At 44.2% G+C, this 15,967-nt stretch overlaps 1 protein-coding gene across 14 annotated transcripts in view; it reads right to left on the reverse strand.

The window, feature by feature from the left end:
- EHMT1 (euchromatic histone lysine methyltransferase 1) overlaps positions 1-15,967 on the reverse strand; it is a 139,184-nt gene that overhangs the window by 64,649 nt on the left and 58,568 nt on the right. For 8 of the 14 annotated variants that reach the window (XM_079961933.1, XM_079961931.1, XM_079961935.1 and 5 more), the window contains 2 exons: positions 6,127-6,214; positions 3,376-3,917 (listed from right to left, as the gene is read on the reverse strand). In XM_079961933.1, the coding sequence (XP_079818059.1) occupies positions 3,376-3,917; positions 6,127-6,205 (621 nt within the window). In that variant the 5' untranslated portion in view covers positions 6,206-6,214. Of the gene's footprint in view, positions 1-3,375; positions 3,918-6,126; positions 6,215-11,535; positions 11,637-13,746; positions 13,842-15,967 lie in introns of those variants that run through there. The other 6 variants (XM_079961941.1, XM_079961942.1, XM_079961940.1 and 3 more) reach the window with 2 other exon arrangements.

The raw sequence follows: 15,967 nt of genomic DNA on the forward strand, positions 1-15,967 counted from the left end.
TTGTTTTATTATTATTATTATTATTATTATTATTATTATTATCATCATCATCATCATCATCATTATCATCATCATCGTTGTTGTTGCTGTTATTTTCAATATTATTAAAAACAATAATTCCCTCCTATTATTTCTATTTTTAATTATTAAACCCGCAGGATGAAGAACCAGAAAACTTCTTGATAATCAGAAAAAACCCCTGCTCTGTTTATTTCTACCTACGGGAGATGTGTTTTTAACATAGTGAGAACTTTAAAAATCTGATCCGCACCTGCAAAACTGAAGCAGTACAGTTCATTCTAGGAAGATAATAAAGTGTTTAATAGCAAATCAAATCATCTAACTGCCGGTCTACACTGACTGTCAGTGGCTCTCCAGGGTTGCAGTCAGGGTTTTTCCTCCCTTCCCTCTTTACCATCAGAAATCTGTGGCTGAAAATATAAATGTGACACTCTTCTCAGGTTCAGCGTTAACCTCCAGTGATGACAGTAGCCAAACAGAAGCTTTCACTGCAGAAAGCACATTATCCCTGTTCTTCTATAAGATCCATAGCTGGGGCAGTTACTTCTGAAAGCACATTTATTTCAGTAGGTCTAATCTGAAGCAAACGAACATTTTGACAGTGCCTTTGCTTCCAAAGGCAGCCTAAAAAAACCCTGAATGGGTGATTCTTATGAAAACCAACAGGCTTTCTACACCGGTCAATGCAGAGACATGTAACTCAAACAGGCTGCAGACTCACAAGGTGCTGATGAAGGGGGTATACCCAGAAACTCAGATATATAAGAAGCTATGCACCAAATGATGTTTCAGTGATGTGTTTATGATGTTTCCAGGTGACTTCCAGGTTCAGTGAGATTCACATATACATGGTCATGCGCTTATTGAATGTGCATAAATTGGGGGGGGGGGCCTGTCCATAACTGTTCCAGGGAAGAGAAAAATCACAAATCCCTAGCTGCCACTATTTTCAGCTAACAAGGCAGTGGGGAGATTTTGGCAGCTGTCCAAGTACCACATTCCATCCTGGAGTTCCCTTTTTCAGCTAAGAGGTCCACATGCCAGTGGTGGGGCAAGGCAAGAAATGTAAATTTGTTCTTCCGTACAGTAAACTAGTTTCTACACACATCCCTCTCTACCCTCCATCCAGGCAAGCAGGAGACACGATGAGAGTTCAAGGAGACATTCCAGATAAAAAAACACTGGAGGTGCGAGTAGTATCAGTGAGGATCAGTGGCCTGGGGAGAGTTCCGAGGGCCAGAAAGAGAGGCTTCAAGGGGCGCATTTGGCCTCCAGCCCTGAGGTTCCCTACCTCTGCATGAACATCTACAATACATAGCCTTTCTCCATTCTAAACCTTGGCTCAATGATGGTGAGTTTCTCTGCTTACCCTCATGATTTGCTGGAAGGATCAAGGCATCTGCAGCAGCCTTTTACCTAAATGACTTATATATACAGTGGTACCTGTGGTTGCGAATGGGATCCATTCCGGAAGCCCGTTCGCAACCTGAAAAGAACGCAACCCACGTCTGTGCACGCACAGATCACGATTCGGCGCTTCTGCGTATGCGCGTGACATCATTTTGCACGTCAGTGCACGCATGAGCAGCGAAACCCGGACACAACCTGAAAACATGCAACCTGAAACAAACATAACATGAGGTAAAGGTAAAGGTAAAGGGACGCCTGACCATTAGGTCCAGTCGTGGACGACTCTGGGGTTGCGGCGCTCATCTCGCTTTACTGGCCGAGGGAGCCGGCATACAGCTTCCGGTTCATGTGGCCAGCAAATATAACCTGCTTCTGGCGAACCAGAGCAGCACACGGAAACACCATTTACCTTCCCACTGGAGTGGTACCTATTTATCTACTTGCACTTTGATGTGCTCTGACTATACAACTTCAAGCAATTCCTTCCTGCACCTTAAATACACTTGCCAGGCATCAGGTGAGAATAGGCTGTTGGAAACACATTTCTGAAAGGTGAACCACCACTACCACAATCCTAGGTCCCTGTTAACAACACACAAGTGCAGGAGCCTTTAAAAATCAATGCCAGGTGGAAGAATTATAGAGCTGTTCATGCACTCTGAGCAAAGCCTCCCTGAACACAATGCCAGATATCTACAGCCTGCCCCAGGGCAGCTGCTCTGGAAAATGTGGAAGGATTGCTGATGAGCCAATAAATCCAAGAACCAAGAATCTACTGGCAAGCTTAAAGAAGCCCTAAGCTTCATGCAAGAATCACACATGTGTAAGTTGTGTAAATGTTTATCGATCAATGTCTTGGGTGCCTGGCTGTATAAAGCTCAGCCACATGATCTTCTAGAGATAGACAGACAGATAGACAGATAGATAGATAGATGATAGATAGATAGATAGATAGATAGATAGATAGATAGATGATAGATATTTGTATATAAAAAATACAAATAGAGATACAATTACACCAGGGCAGATCTTAAAGGCATGAAACCATCAAGCCAGTTCCTTGTGCACTGTCTGCAAGTGATGGGAGAAACACAGGTATCATCCCCTTCTGAAGCAGGAGGGAGAGATATATCAACTGCTCTTGTTACAGGATGAGCACAGAATGTTCCAGCTATACAATTTAATGAAGGAAATGAATGGGTGAATGCAAAAAAAACCACTTAAGGACACTTGCTGGTCACGGTGCTCCTACAACAGGGGTTTCTCAACCTTTGCAACTTCTGTGGGCACCTTTGGATTTTTTGAGGGAGTACTACAGATATTACTCTTCTGATCAAGTCTCTCTCACTGACCCTGAATCAGCAGCCGCTCCTCAAACAAAAGGGGAAAGAAAACGTGCACACATTCACTTCCTTTTCCAAGGGATCTGTTTGAAAGCTGGACCCATTAACCTGAGCCTGGAAAAGCACATAGAGTTTGAAGAGGAAGTGGGAAAGAGTGCCCCTCTTCCAACTTCCTCCTTCAGCTCTATGCACTTTTCAAGCGAGAAAAGAAGTAACCGCCTCACCTCGTCATGACCAAGGGGACAGTATATGTGTGTGTTCAGAGAATGGGAACCAGGGCAGGACCGGAAGGCTGCTGTTGTGTTCACTGGCACCACATTGGCAACTCCTGTCCTAGAAGATCACAAAATCTTTTTCTAAATCAAAGTTACAGATAAAGTAACTCTAGACTGAGTTTGCCCCAGAAGTCATTCTTCTCAGGATCTGGGAACCCCCAGAATTCTACAGAGACATTCAAGTTTGACAGACACCTGGGGAGAGAATAAATGCTGCACAACAGCCTCAAGCTTACACTGGCCCACACTCACACACACCCAACCTCTACACACCCACACACACCTCGCCCCACAATTTATTAGCAGATACTTTATGTATACTTTACCAGGCTAGAGGAGGGCTTGGGCATCGTCTTTCGAGCTCTGTGGATCTTAACGCTGGCAGGCGCCGCTGCTGATTTCTTAGCTTCCATTTCATTCCCACCCTCCCCAGACTTAGCCGGCAGAGCAGCCTGTGCCTGGGAGAAGGTGCTCATCGCCTTTGCTTTGCCTCCTCCTGCGGGAAGTGTCTTCGTGGCAAAAGCCCCACTAGAAGTCCGTTTGGGCGGCCCATGAGCCATCTGCTTCGGTAAAATGTAGCCATTGCTCCCCGTGACCGAAGTATGCATGAAATCGTTTGCTTTTATGTGGTTCTGCTTCCCAGTGTCACTGTCTCTCTCAGAAATGCCATTCTCTGCTACTCTGCTCAGCTTCGCAGTGGAGTCCCCTTGGCTCACTTTTACACTGTCCTGAGGGTTCTTAGCTGCATTTGTGTGGCTCTTGGCTTCCTTGCTTTCATAGGAGCCATTGGTTTCACCTCCAGGGGCCATCTTTGGCTCTCCAATTTGCTTCTCTATGGCATTTTCATCTGCTGCCATAGCATTAAATCCTGGAGGCAGAAAAAGAGGGGGATAGATGGAGTGAAGGTTGAAAGGAACATACGGGCCACAGCTCAGTGGCAGAGCACCTGCTTTCTATGCATATAAAGTTTCAGATTCAAACCCCAGCAACTCCAGGTACAATCCCCTTGGCCAGTGTATAAAATACTGAGCTAGATGGACCACTGGTCTGACTCAATATACAGCAACTTCCTATGTTCTTCCAAGCATAAGGAAACCTTGGCTATTTGAGGCCAAAAGCACATCTAGTCCACCATCCAATTCTCAAAGTAAGATGACTCTGGGAAGCCTGAAAGCAGCACCTGGTGCAAAAGTATTTCCCCACTTATGACTCCCAGGTACTGGTTTTCAACAGCATACTGGAAGAGAGAGCTCCTGCTCTTTGGAACTCCCTTCCATTTCATGTCAGACAGGCGCTGTCTCTGTCATCTTATCAGTGCCTACCAAAGACCTTCCTCTTTCACCCAGCCTTTTATAAGTGATATTTATATTCCAGTCTGGATCTATATTGGAAATATTTTAAATATACACCTCTCCAAAGTGTGCCCCAGTCATTTATGCATCAATTCAGATATACATCTGAAGAATTTATTATTCTTAGAATTTGTAAAGGCAGTGCTATTGTATTTAAAAGTTTATTGAAATGATTGTATTATTGCTTATTCTTTTAACCCACAAACTAGTTGTCTCCTTTGATAAATATACCAAAATGGGGGGGAACTTGTCTAGGCACCCACTGAAGATATTTTTATTCAAGAACAGCTTTCCAGAATATGGATTACTTATTGTATACAGTATTTGCAGATATGGTTTTGATCAACTTATTTTATTTTATTTGTTCTACAAAGCAAAGTTCATAAAGCAACTCATTATTTTAATAACCATAGTATTACTTTTCTACTGCAATGAATGCCCTTCCAGAATACTCTTTGCCTCTCTCTCTCTCTCTCTCTCTCTCTCTCTGTGTGTGTGTGTGTGTGTGTGTTTAGGTATACAGGTGTGTTTAGGTATACACACACACACACACACACACACACCCCTTCTGCACTAGAATCCTCATTTTCATCAAAAACCAGTGCAGTATTATGAAAATTATGGCCCGTACTCCAGGGCCTTGTTAGCCTGTTTTATCACTGGGTGCTGCTCATAACTATATTGATCTTCATTGTGTGTATATTTGTGGGGATAGGATCAATGAAGTACAAGGATGAGCACAAATATTCTCAACAATTTCACACCTTTTCTACAGACACTATTTCTGCAGATGACCACAAACTAGCTCAGCCAAAATCTCCCAAATTCAAAGCCAACACTCTTGGTCCACCTTACAGCATGGGAGTTCTTATGCTTATAAGAAAGGACATTTCTCAAATTGTCCCTCAAGATCAATCTCAGGCAAGTCTACCCTCCCACAACAGGGTCATGAGGATATAAAATGAGCTAATTCCACACATGCTGCCTCAAATTTAAGATAGTATGCAACTGTACGTAGACAAACAAGGTGGACATTCTCAACAGAAAACAAACATTCTGGTGGTTTCTTCAAATTCACATTTCATTGAGTAACTCTGATAGATATCTGTGTCACTGAACTGCAAGAGTATTGCAGCTGTTAAATAACACTATAAACATTTCAAGTTGTGTGTATACCTGTGGTGGTTTATATTCATTTTTTAAATGGTTTTCCCTTGACGGGGAGCATTGTAAGACACAGAGGTTGAACACACCTGCTAAAGGAATTTTTGCTACAATTAAAAATCTAAGATCTACATTCACTTTGTCCTCTCTTAGGGACTTGACCAGTGCAGATCCAAAACATATTTTTTTTACCAATGAGATTCAGAAAGGAAATAAAATGTGTGTTTTGAACCCATTGCATAGCTCCAAGACCTAGATCGCAATTCTACTTGCTTGGGAATAAGCATCACTGAACTCAATAGGACTTGCTTCTGGGTTGACCTGCATAGGATTCTGTTACATTTATTTGGGGTGTCTTCTGCACACTGCCTGAATATATGCCGATAACGAATTCACCCGGTCAAATACCATGGTTGTTTGCCTGCATTCTTGCTTTAATGCAAGGTTTTCCTCCCTTAAACACCAGGCACCCTAAGGTTTACAAGAGGGCCCAGAAGTGCAAGTGTTCTGGCCTGAAAAGGATGCCCATAAGGTCAGCCTCAAGCAGAATGCATTGCTTACCTTCTTCCTTGCTGTTGGTGATATCTTTCAGCAGCTCTGTCTTCATACAAATCTCTCTTCTGGCTTCTCCTTTACTCATTAGAGCTTGCTAAAAGGAACAGAAGGGAGGAGAGGAAATTCAGATTCTTATATGCTTATAAATTAGCAAGAGACACTGCTGAGTAGGGCATGCTTTCTTCCCCAAACCAGAGCTGAGTCCCATAGGCCCCCCAAAAAAATGTACTCCCAAGTAACTGCAACAAGAAACTGCCAGAAAGTTGCAAGGAAGTGTAGTGGTTATATCCTGACCAGATGATCATTGGAGAATGGATAGAAGCAACAATAATCAGATGATTGTTGACACTGACAAATGCCAGCTGTGCAAGACCCACAACTCCCATCAACCCTGACATCATATATAAACATGGCTTGGCCCCATGGAGAGGCTTGGTGGGACTAATTAAGAAAGTGAGTTGGTGGTTTCCCACTGCTGGATTAAGAAAGCTGAGTGGAGTAGAATAACTTCGATTCAAATTATCATCACCATTAATTTATCAATTGCCTTCTATAAAATTGTCTGAAGGTGATACACAATAAAAGCAGCAAAACAAACAAATAGTTAAAAGTACAAAAAAGCAGCCGACACATTTAAAACAAAACAAAACCAATATAAACTAGGTACATGTGGCAAAGATCCATTTATCCAGCTGGGGAAACAAGAAACAAACTGTTTTTGGAAAGTGAAGATAGTGGGTATCTCAATAGGAATGCAAATCTACACAATGGGGGCAACCACTTCAAAAGCTCTGCTCTGAGTTACTGCAGAGTGGGGCTTCTGAGATCTTTGGAACTTGCAGGAGAAACTCACCTGCAGACCACTAGTTATATAAGGGTTTACGGCAGTCTCTGACATTCCCATATAACCTTCACTAGATGGGTCTAATTCAAGCCAGAACTCTCACCCTAACCTCGTGTTCCTTATATGTCTATCCTCCAGTCAGGAAAGCAAGATGCTTGCCAGCCAGGCAAAAAGACTCAAGGAGGATATGTGGCTGAGGGGAGTGCATTGCCTAAGGCGACCTTTCTGAACCTTGGGTCTCTGTATGTTGTTGGACTACAACACCCATCATCCCTGACCACTGGTCCTGCTAGCTAGGGATGATGGGAGTTGTAGTCCAATAAAATATGGGGACCCAAGGTTCAGAAAGACTGGTCTGAGGCGGCTCCCAAGGGCGAGGCAGGGTCCTAGAGAGCCACATTTGGTATCTAGGTCTGAGGTTTCCCATCACTGATGTAAGAAGAGTCTCTGCTAAGAAGTCTCAGCTCTTCAAAAAGCTGCTCCCACTCAGAGAAAGATAGTTTTGGGCTATGAAGACCAATTATCTAACCCAGAAATAAACAAATAAAGCAGCTTCACATTTCCATACAACTTTTTCTCCAGTGTATGTAACTTAGGAAAACAGGCAATAATAGGCCGAATATAGGAACATAAAAATGAAATGAAGTATCCGGAGGGGGTGGGGATGACGACGACGACAAAAAACATTTCCAAAAAAAGCAAGACTAAGCTAACAGTAAAAATAATCACTTAAGTCCTATAGTGCAGCAGAGTTAAGTGTTTGAAACAAACCCTGCCGATCTAAACAGGTTAGATAACGCATCCAACTCCAAACCCCCAAGTAATTAACGTTAAGAAGAGCCATGCTCAATCAGTCGATGGCACATCTAGTAGAGAATCACATTCTCAAAGATGCCAACCAAATGCCTGTGTGAACCCTTAAAGTAGGACCTGAGCACAAGGGTCCACCTGCCCTTTCCTGTGCTTTCCAGCAACTAGCATTTAGAAGCATCCCTACCTCCAACCACAGAGGCAGAACACAGCCTCCATCATGGCTAGCAGTCGCTGATCCACCTTATTCTGCATTAATCTGTGCAGCCCAAGTTAGTGGCCATCACTGCCTCCTCCACGTGCGGTGTAAAAAAAAAGTATTTTCTTTTGTCTGTCCTGAACCTTCCAACGTCCAACTTCATTGGATTTCCGCTAGTTCCAGTGTTTTGAGAGAGGGGCAAAAGCTTTTTTCTATCTATCCACTTTCTCCATGCCTTGCAAAGTTTCATAAACTTCTACCATGTCACTTCTGACTTGCCTTTCCTCTAAGCTACAAAGTCCCAGGCACTGCAGCCGAGGTGAACTGCTCCATGCCCTTTATCGTTTTTGATGGACAGGAAGACAATCTGGTTCCTCTTGTTGCTCCACTCCTCCAAAAACAACACAGAAGCAACTGATTCCTTTCTTCGAAGGTGAAAAAGAAGTCTATAGACGAACAACTATGAAAGGTTTTTGCTGCCTGGACATGCGCTGCTTCTGCGTTCAGTGCAGCAAAAGCCAGTATGTCGCCTGGTGCTCAGCAGCCATTTATTTTATTGAGTTTGTATTGGACTGCACTGTTTACTTCATTCACTTTCTGCCTTATTTATATCCTATTGTGTTTATGACGTGGTTGTGGCTATTGTAATGCTGGCTAATTTTAATGTCACTGCTATTATTGTGAGCTGCTTTGAGCTGAAGATTGTCACTGGAAAAACAAAATACAACTATTAACTAAATTCAAAAGCTAAAGTGTTTTGTTTTGCAGAACCCTCTCTTCTGCTTGAATTTGTATTGTTCCATTCCATTTGTGTGTTTTATAATTGCAATGGTTTCATTTGCTTTTATAATTGTATACAGTCATACCTCAGGTTACAGATGCTTCAAGTTGCGTTTTTTTCAGGTTACGGACACCGAAACCTGGAACTACCAGAACGGGTTACTTCCGGGTTTCAGCAGTTGCGCATGCGCAGAAGCACTATATCACGCTTTGCGCATGCGCAGACATGCCACTCTGGGCTGCAAATGTGCATCCTGCACGGATCATGTTCGCAACCCGAGCATCGACTGTATTCTATTGCTGCAAACCACCTTGGGATCTTATGGCAAAGGTACCTTACGAAGAAATAATATAAGTAATCCTCCCTATCTCCCAGAGATCTGGGGGAATGGCTATAACCCAGTGGTGGAGAATATTATACGCTTTGCCTGCAGAAAAACCCAAGTTCCATCCCTGGCATCACCAGGTTTCTTTGTGTGTTTATACAAAAAATAATAATAATAAATAATAGGATGAAGTAACAAAACGTGGGAAATGAACCTGTCTCTACTCAAGACCCCAAAGAGCTGCTGCCAGTCCGAGTTGACAATACTGGGCTAAGACTGACAAATGGTGTGACTCTGTATAACGCTGGTTCATAGGTTCCTGGAAAGGCCCACAGCTCAGTTCTGGAGCATCTGCTTTGCCTGCAGAAAGGTCCGGGTTCAATCCCCGGCAGCCACAAATAGGGCTGGGCGAGGTCTGAGGTAGGTGGGCCACTGGTTCCACCTGGCAAGACAGCTTCTTATGCTCCTGATAGAGTACAGTGGACACTCGGGTTGCGAACATGATCTGTGTGGGATGCATGTTCGCACCCCGCAGCGTCCGCAACCCACAGTGGCGCGTCTGCACATGTTGCGATCCGGTGCTTCTGTGCATGCGCAAAGCGCGATTTAGCGCTCCTGCACATGCACGATTGCCGAAACCCGGAAGTAACCCGTTCTGGTACTTCCGGGTTTTGGCTGTCCGCAACCCGAAAAAACGCAATCTGAAGTGTCTGTAACCCGAGTTATGACTGTAAACTACTTGGCTGTGCTCAGAAGCAAGTGTACTGTGTTAAATGAATTCTTGCAGACAAGAAGGTATGTGTCCTTTTGCCCCCCAGATCCTTCCTGCTACAGTCAGTGAGCATTTTGCTCTTCCCTCTCACCAGATGTGCCAATAGGAAGCCTGCACGCAGGACCTCAGCACAACAGCACTCTCTTCTCACTTGCGACTCCCAGTAACTGACACTCAGAGGCAAGACGCCTCTGACAGCGGAAGAAGAACACAGTCAATGTCTCCAGTAGTCACTGCTAGCCTTGTCCTCCATGAATTTGCCTTCCAAGAGGCCCCCCTTTTGCCAGTCCCAGTGTCAGTCTGGGACACACTGAACAGGCGTAGCATCCGAGGGTGAGCAAACATGAATCAGGTGTGCAGCATATACTGAAGCAGCTCCCTTTCAAGGGAGACCCAGAATCCTAGAAACTAATCCAATGTTTCATCTGTTAAGAGGTGTTTTTCATGGCTGCGAACAAAGTGCAAGCCACAAAAAAGAAAAACCAGGGCACTCCATGTTAGCATAAAAACAGGGGACATGGGGAGCTGCCTTATACTGAGTCAGACCCATTGGTCCATCCAGCTCAGTATTGTATAGACACTGACTGGCAGAGGCTCCCCAGAGTTTCAGGCAGGGAACATGTTCAGCTCCAAATGGATATGCCAGGAGTTGAACCTGGGACGATCAGCATGCATATGGCAAGAGCTCTAACACAGGGTTATGGCCCTTTTGCATCTATGCTCACCAAAAGCAATTTCTCTCACTATCCCAGCCCCATAATAAAAATTGGCAGGCAGGCATTTCATTTGTGTGCTTCAATTCCAGCAAAACGCCACAAGGTTTGAGGTGGCTGGTTTGATTGCTATACTTGAGGATCTTTGAAACAGACACCCCTATCAAACAAGGTAGGTATTGTTTAGGGACAGAGGAAATTCAGAATTCTCTGAAGTACCTGGGAAACCAGAACATACTGTAGAGCAGCCTTCACCAACCTAGTGCTCTCCAGATATTGTGGACTATAATTCCCATCAGCCCCAGCCAACACAGCTGGCAAAGGCTTTTGCAGGTAGTCAACAGAGTAGGCTATGAAGACAGAGCAAGCCGTAACCAACAGTTTGAACACTTCCACAAAATTCATGCAACAATGCTTCTCAAAGACAATGCACAATGTGCTCACGATCCCTACCTCCAGGAATGCAAAAACAGCTATCCCATTAGACACTTTTGCCAGCCTTGTATGCACTGAGCACCATTTGCAGCCATTCTTCCAAAAGCTCCTTATTTTCTTTTAAAATTAAGTTTCACTCCACCAAAAGACAACATCCCAAATCCAACAGTGGTGTTTAAATGAGGACTATTTTATCTCTTTGTCTTGTAGGGAGAAGGGGAGTGGGGAACGACAGGTTTTGAAGTGTATTATAACCAAAGGAGGCACTTGCTTCAACTCCATGAAAATGCCAAGGATGCAAACTCCCTCCACCTTGATCAAATCATAAATATGAACTGCAATCAGCGTTTGCAAGCCTGAATGGTATTTCTCACAAAACAGAGCCATGGAGAACCCTACACCCTGCCCCAAAGACGACACTCGAGCCACACACTGCTCCCCATAAATCAGCCACAGACTGCTATGCCCAACCAGCTCCTTCCAAACACCCACCAAAGCCCACCCCAACATGTTTCCCCCAACAACTGTGACAGTACCTCCATTTCTCCTCCCACACCCACTTAAATGCAAAGCAAACTTCCCTTCTGCTCACACTCCACCATGCCCCAATCTGTCGGCTCCTGATTGGCAGAGAAATCTTATACCCAACCCTCCCATGCAGAGAAATGTCTGCTCTAATAGCACTCCCAAACAAAAGCCAACGGCCAAGCAAAGACTGCTTCAGAATAAGAGTCTCCTAATCACTCTCCTCCCTCCCTTTTCCTACAGCTGTCTTCCTCCATTCTCCCTGCCCACAACAGAGTGATTATTAATCTTCGGCTGCTGGAGATTCATCACAAAGGTTAGGCATACATATGCATTTATATGACATGCACACACAGAAACACAGTGGAAAAAATCATTGCATCTCAAAGCCTAGAGCTGGTGAGGCCCCTTTGTAGAGGCTATTTTTTTAAGAAAGGGGGTGGGGGATATGGCAATCCAAAGAGCTCAAGCTAGGAATGGTTTTCCATTCCATTTCTGAGTCCCGTTCTCTGCTGCTACCTTGGAATGACAGAAGGTGCATGCAAGGAATGCTCTTGAAGACCCCAAGGATGAGCATCTTTTCCAAACACTGAACCAGATCCATGAAGAGCAAAGTCTCAGAACCCTATCCTGGAGCAACTTGCATCTATCTAATGAGAACGTACTAAAAGGAACCACTACACATGCATTTCAACAGCAAAGCACAGCCTTCTTCGGCCTTCACTCCTCCTACTCTTCCCCACACCCTTCCTCACACAGAGGAGGTGCTCAATATGCTAAGGTGCCATCCTTAACTGGGCTTCTCTTGGTCTGTGGTTTTGTTGATGATGTTGTTTTGAAATTATCATTTGGAAGCGTGCAAACACACACACACACACAAAAGCGAAACCCAGAAGCAACGCCTTCTTATTTCAACTGAAATAGGTCAAATGAAGGGGAGGCTAACATCTAGCCATGCTAGTATAAAAATACTGTACCCAGCCAGAGCAAAATCTGCATGCAGGAAATTGGACCCCCACCCCCCAAAAAAACAACCAGAAGGAATGTTCTGAAAGGCCTATAAAGCACACACAGATGCATGGAGCAAAATGATTCAGAAGAGCTGGGCTGCCCTTCCCATCTCTTGCAACACAGCCCCACAGCCCACCCAACACAAGGGTCTAATGCTTTCTAGAGTCACAACGTCACACCTCCATCTCTAGTAAAAAGAAACCCCACACCAACACAAAAACCCACCGCATTCTAATCACGTACTCCAGGATTTTGTTTCGCCAAAGAAACTATTCACGTACTGTGGAAAAACAGCCTAAGCATGCAATATGTATAGGAGGCAAAACTGATAGACGAAAGCCCTTAATAATAAATAAAATAATGCAACTCCCAACAACTAGAGATTAGAACCATGCAGCATCCTTTATACCTTGGTGATTATTATTTAACTGGCCTCCTTAACACTGGCAGGGCAGGAAAGGAAACAAGGAAGCAAAGTGTTTTCGCTGCCAATTATTAACCAGTATTAATTTTACTGATTTATTTTTTTAAATAATTAAAATGCAGATGCAGTTCCAGAGAAGGATACTTTGAAAAGCATTTTATAGGCGTGATTTTTGATAGCCCAAGCACACCGAAGATGCCCATAAATGATGCTGCACATTCCTGAATAAGACCCCAAAAAATGGAGGATGCAAAAAAAAAAAAAAAAAAGGAAGGCCATTGGTTTGCATCATCATTTTCCCCCACTGCCTCTTTGCAGGTTGAGGCCCTTTGCAGCATGGGGCCCACAGCAATCAAACAAAGAAATCTCCCTCCCTATTGTTCTCAGGTGTGCCTTTTAATATTCAAAACCATTTCATAAGGCCAGCTCACCAAGACAATACCTCTTGTCTAGCACAGCTATTAAAACCCCCCTCCCACATTCACACACATAAAAGGAAAGGAATCACAGAGGCCCTTTGAGCTATTAAGCATTAATTGCAAGGGTCAATGCAGAACTCCATGCCCAAACACACAGTGGAGAGAATGTCTCTTTGCTCAGGATGTCATTGCTACCCTCCCCCGCAAAAAATATTGCAGTATTATCCTGAACTTCTGGTCTCATGACCCTAAGGGTAGGCGAAAGACACATCAGGAAGGGAGGAGGGAGATGAAAGAAGAGCGTTTAAGGTGCTATCCTAAGCACACTTACCTGGAAGTAAGTCTCAAGGATATAAAATGGGACTTACTTAAGGGTAAACATGCTTAGGATTTGTCTCGCAAACTAGGACCTTCTTGATGGCAGGAAACAGTCCATTTCGAAAACCTCAGGCCACTAGAAGACCTACAAGAGTAACAAGAACAAAGCATTATAAAGGGAGAGAAGAGGCAATGCAAACCCAACTAGGATTGTTGGCCCATAGAAACACAAATAATGAATATGAGAATATATAGCAAGATAGAGAGATAGATGTCAGATAGAGCACACACACACACACAGTATTCACTTCCCAGAAGTTACCATTTTGAATAAAGGTTTCCCCCCCTTCACCCCCAAATAATCAGAACTGCCCTTCTCCTTTCCTTCCCCTGTACCGGGCTGATTCTAAATTTCAGAAGATTAGATGGAGAGAATTCAGACAGGTATGAAATAAAACACAATCATGGGTGCCCATCCCCATTGCCCCCAAACATGTGCTTGTGGAATGGAGTGTGCAAGGCCTCCCCACCAAGGAGTGCAAAAAGATGCTCAAAATGAGACTCAGCCAGGAGGAGGAAAAGGCCAAAGTAAACCAGGCACTCTAGTTAAAGGGGGGTGGGGAGGGTTTCAGCATGAGGAACAGAGAGAGAAAAGCTGTGAGGAGGGGGAGGACTAAGAGGAAGGAACTACACCCAAAGGTCTATATCCCCCACTAAGCCCAGATAAAGTCATCAGCTAAGACTTGGTCCCTTTTGGAAAAGCATTTAAACAAGCAAACAAAACCCAAGCAGAAAACAAGGCATCTTCACCACCCACTAGCCAAGACCCCAGGAAGAGCAACAGACCCCTTTACAAGCTCCCAGACACAGCCTACAAGGCCCTACTCCCAGAAGTCTCGTTTCTGCTCTGTCATGGGGGATGGAGTCTGGCCTTTCCCTTCAATCCCCAAAATTGCTCTGAATTAGATCATCTCCTCTCAGATCACCTCCCCCTACAGGCTGCTTTGTGAGCATGCTCCGGCTCAGCTGAGGACTGCCATTTCATAACTGCATTGTTTACAGACATACGACGACCTGCCATTTTTCCCCCTTCTCTTTCTTTCTTTGCCAGAAGAAGCAGCTAGTGTTTGCAACGTGAGGAGAGCCCCTCTCTCTCTCTGTTCAACACCCCCGGCCCAGTTTAGAAAGGCACCTCTCTCTGAAAAAGTAGAGAAGATCCTGGTCTGAGTTGCTGGTTTGTTTGTTTTTTATAAAAAATTTTAAAAAGCCAGCTAAGAAACAACAGGGCGGGTTCCACGTTTTCAGGTCTAAAGCTATTTGGGCTCTTAAAAAAGGAAGAAAAGGAATGCAAGAATCCAGCCCAGTAAAAAACATGTCCTGCAGGAGCTGCCCTTGAAATGGGAAGCAAGATTTCCAGGTGGCATTTTCCTTTGTGACTAAACGCCAATCCTCTCTGATGCCTTCCTCTCTGATGCCTTCCAGTGGGGGGTTTCTTTTGGGGCGTAGGGGGGAGTAGAGAGAGGAAGAAAGGGTTGCCTATGTGTTATTTCCCTTCAACAAATGGAGTTGCTAAATTCCAGCAAAACAGCTACTTCCATCTTCAAATGCAAGCCCACACACATGTCTGCAAGAGGCACCGGCAAACAAAAGAAGGCATCCCCAATATGAATGGTGCAAAAAAAAGCCCCACAAGGTAGCCAAGAGCCATCTCCTCTGGGCTCAGGTAACCCACCTGCCTACCAAGTATTACCTTAAACTAAAGCCCCAAACCAAAAGGGAGGAAGGGAGGAAGCGAGGAAAGCACAGATCCTCTCAAAAATGAAAAAAAGATACAGGAATGTGCATTTTAGGGGGGTGGTTTTCCCATTTAATTCCCTCTTAGCACCACTCTGGTTCCTTTTTCTGGGCATTAATAATTTGGACATCAGCAGTACTGTCTGCAATAGAAGGTTGAGGACACCCCAAAGCAGCAAATTACCAGGGCATGTATAGTTTGTGCAAACAATTTCTTTTTCTTTTTTTACAAGCACATTCGTGCAGGCATATACTGTGCAGTTAGATCAGGGGGATTTACCAGATTATCGTATGTTCTGGAGACTGTTAGGCACAGTGAATCTGCCACCCTCTTAAAGCAATTCAAACACAGTGATTAGCGGCAACCAAATCTGTACAAATGAAATTTCAAAATTGCTAGCGTGTGTCTCACACACACATAAGCTCTTCAGTACAGGGTTAAAAAACAAAAGCTTGCTAAAGCCCCCAGGTGACTCT

Source organism: Podarcis cretensis (assembly GCF_951804945.1).
Source record: "Podarcis cretensis genome assembly, chromosome: Z".
In the NCBI taxonomy this organism is placed as follows: Eukaryota; Metazoa; Chordata; class Lepidosauria; order Squamata; family Lacertidae; genus Podarcis; species Podarcis cretensis.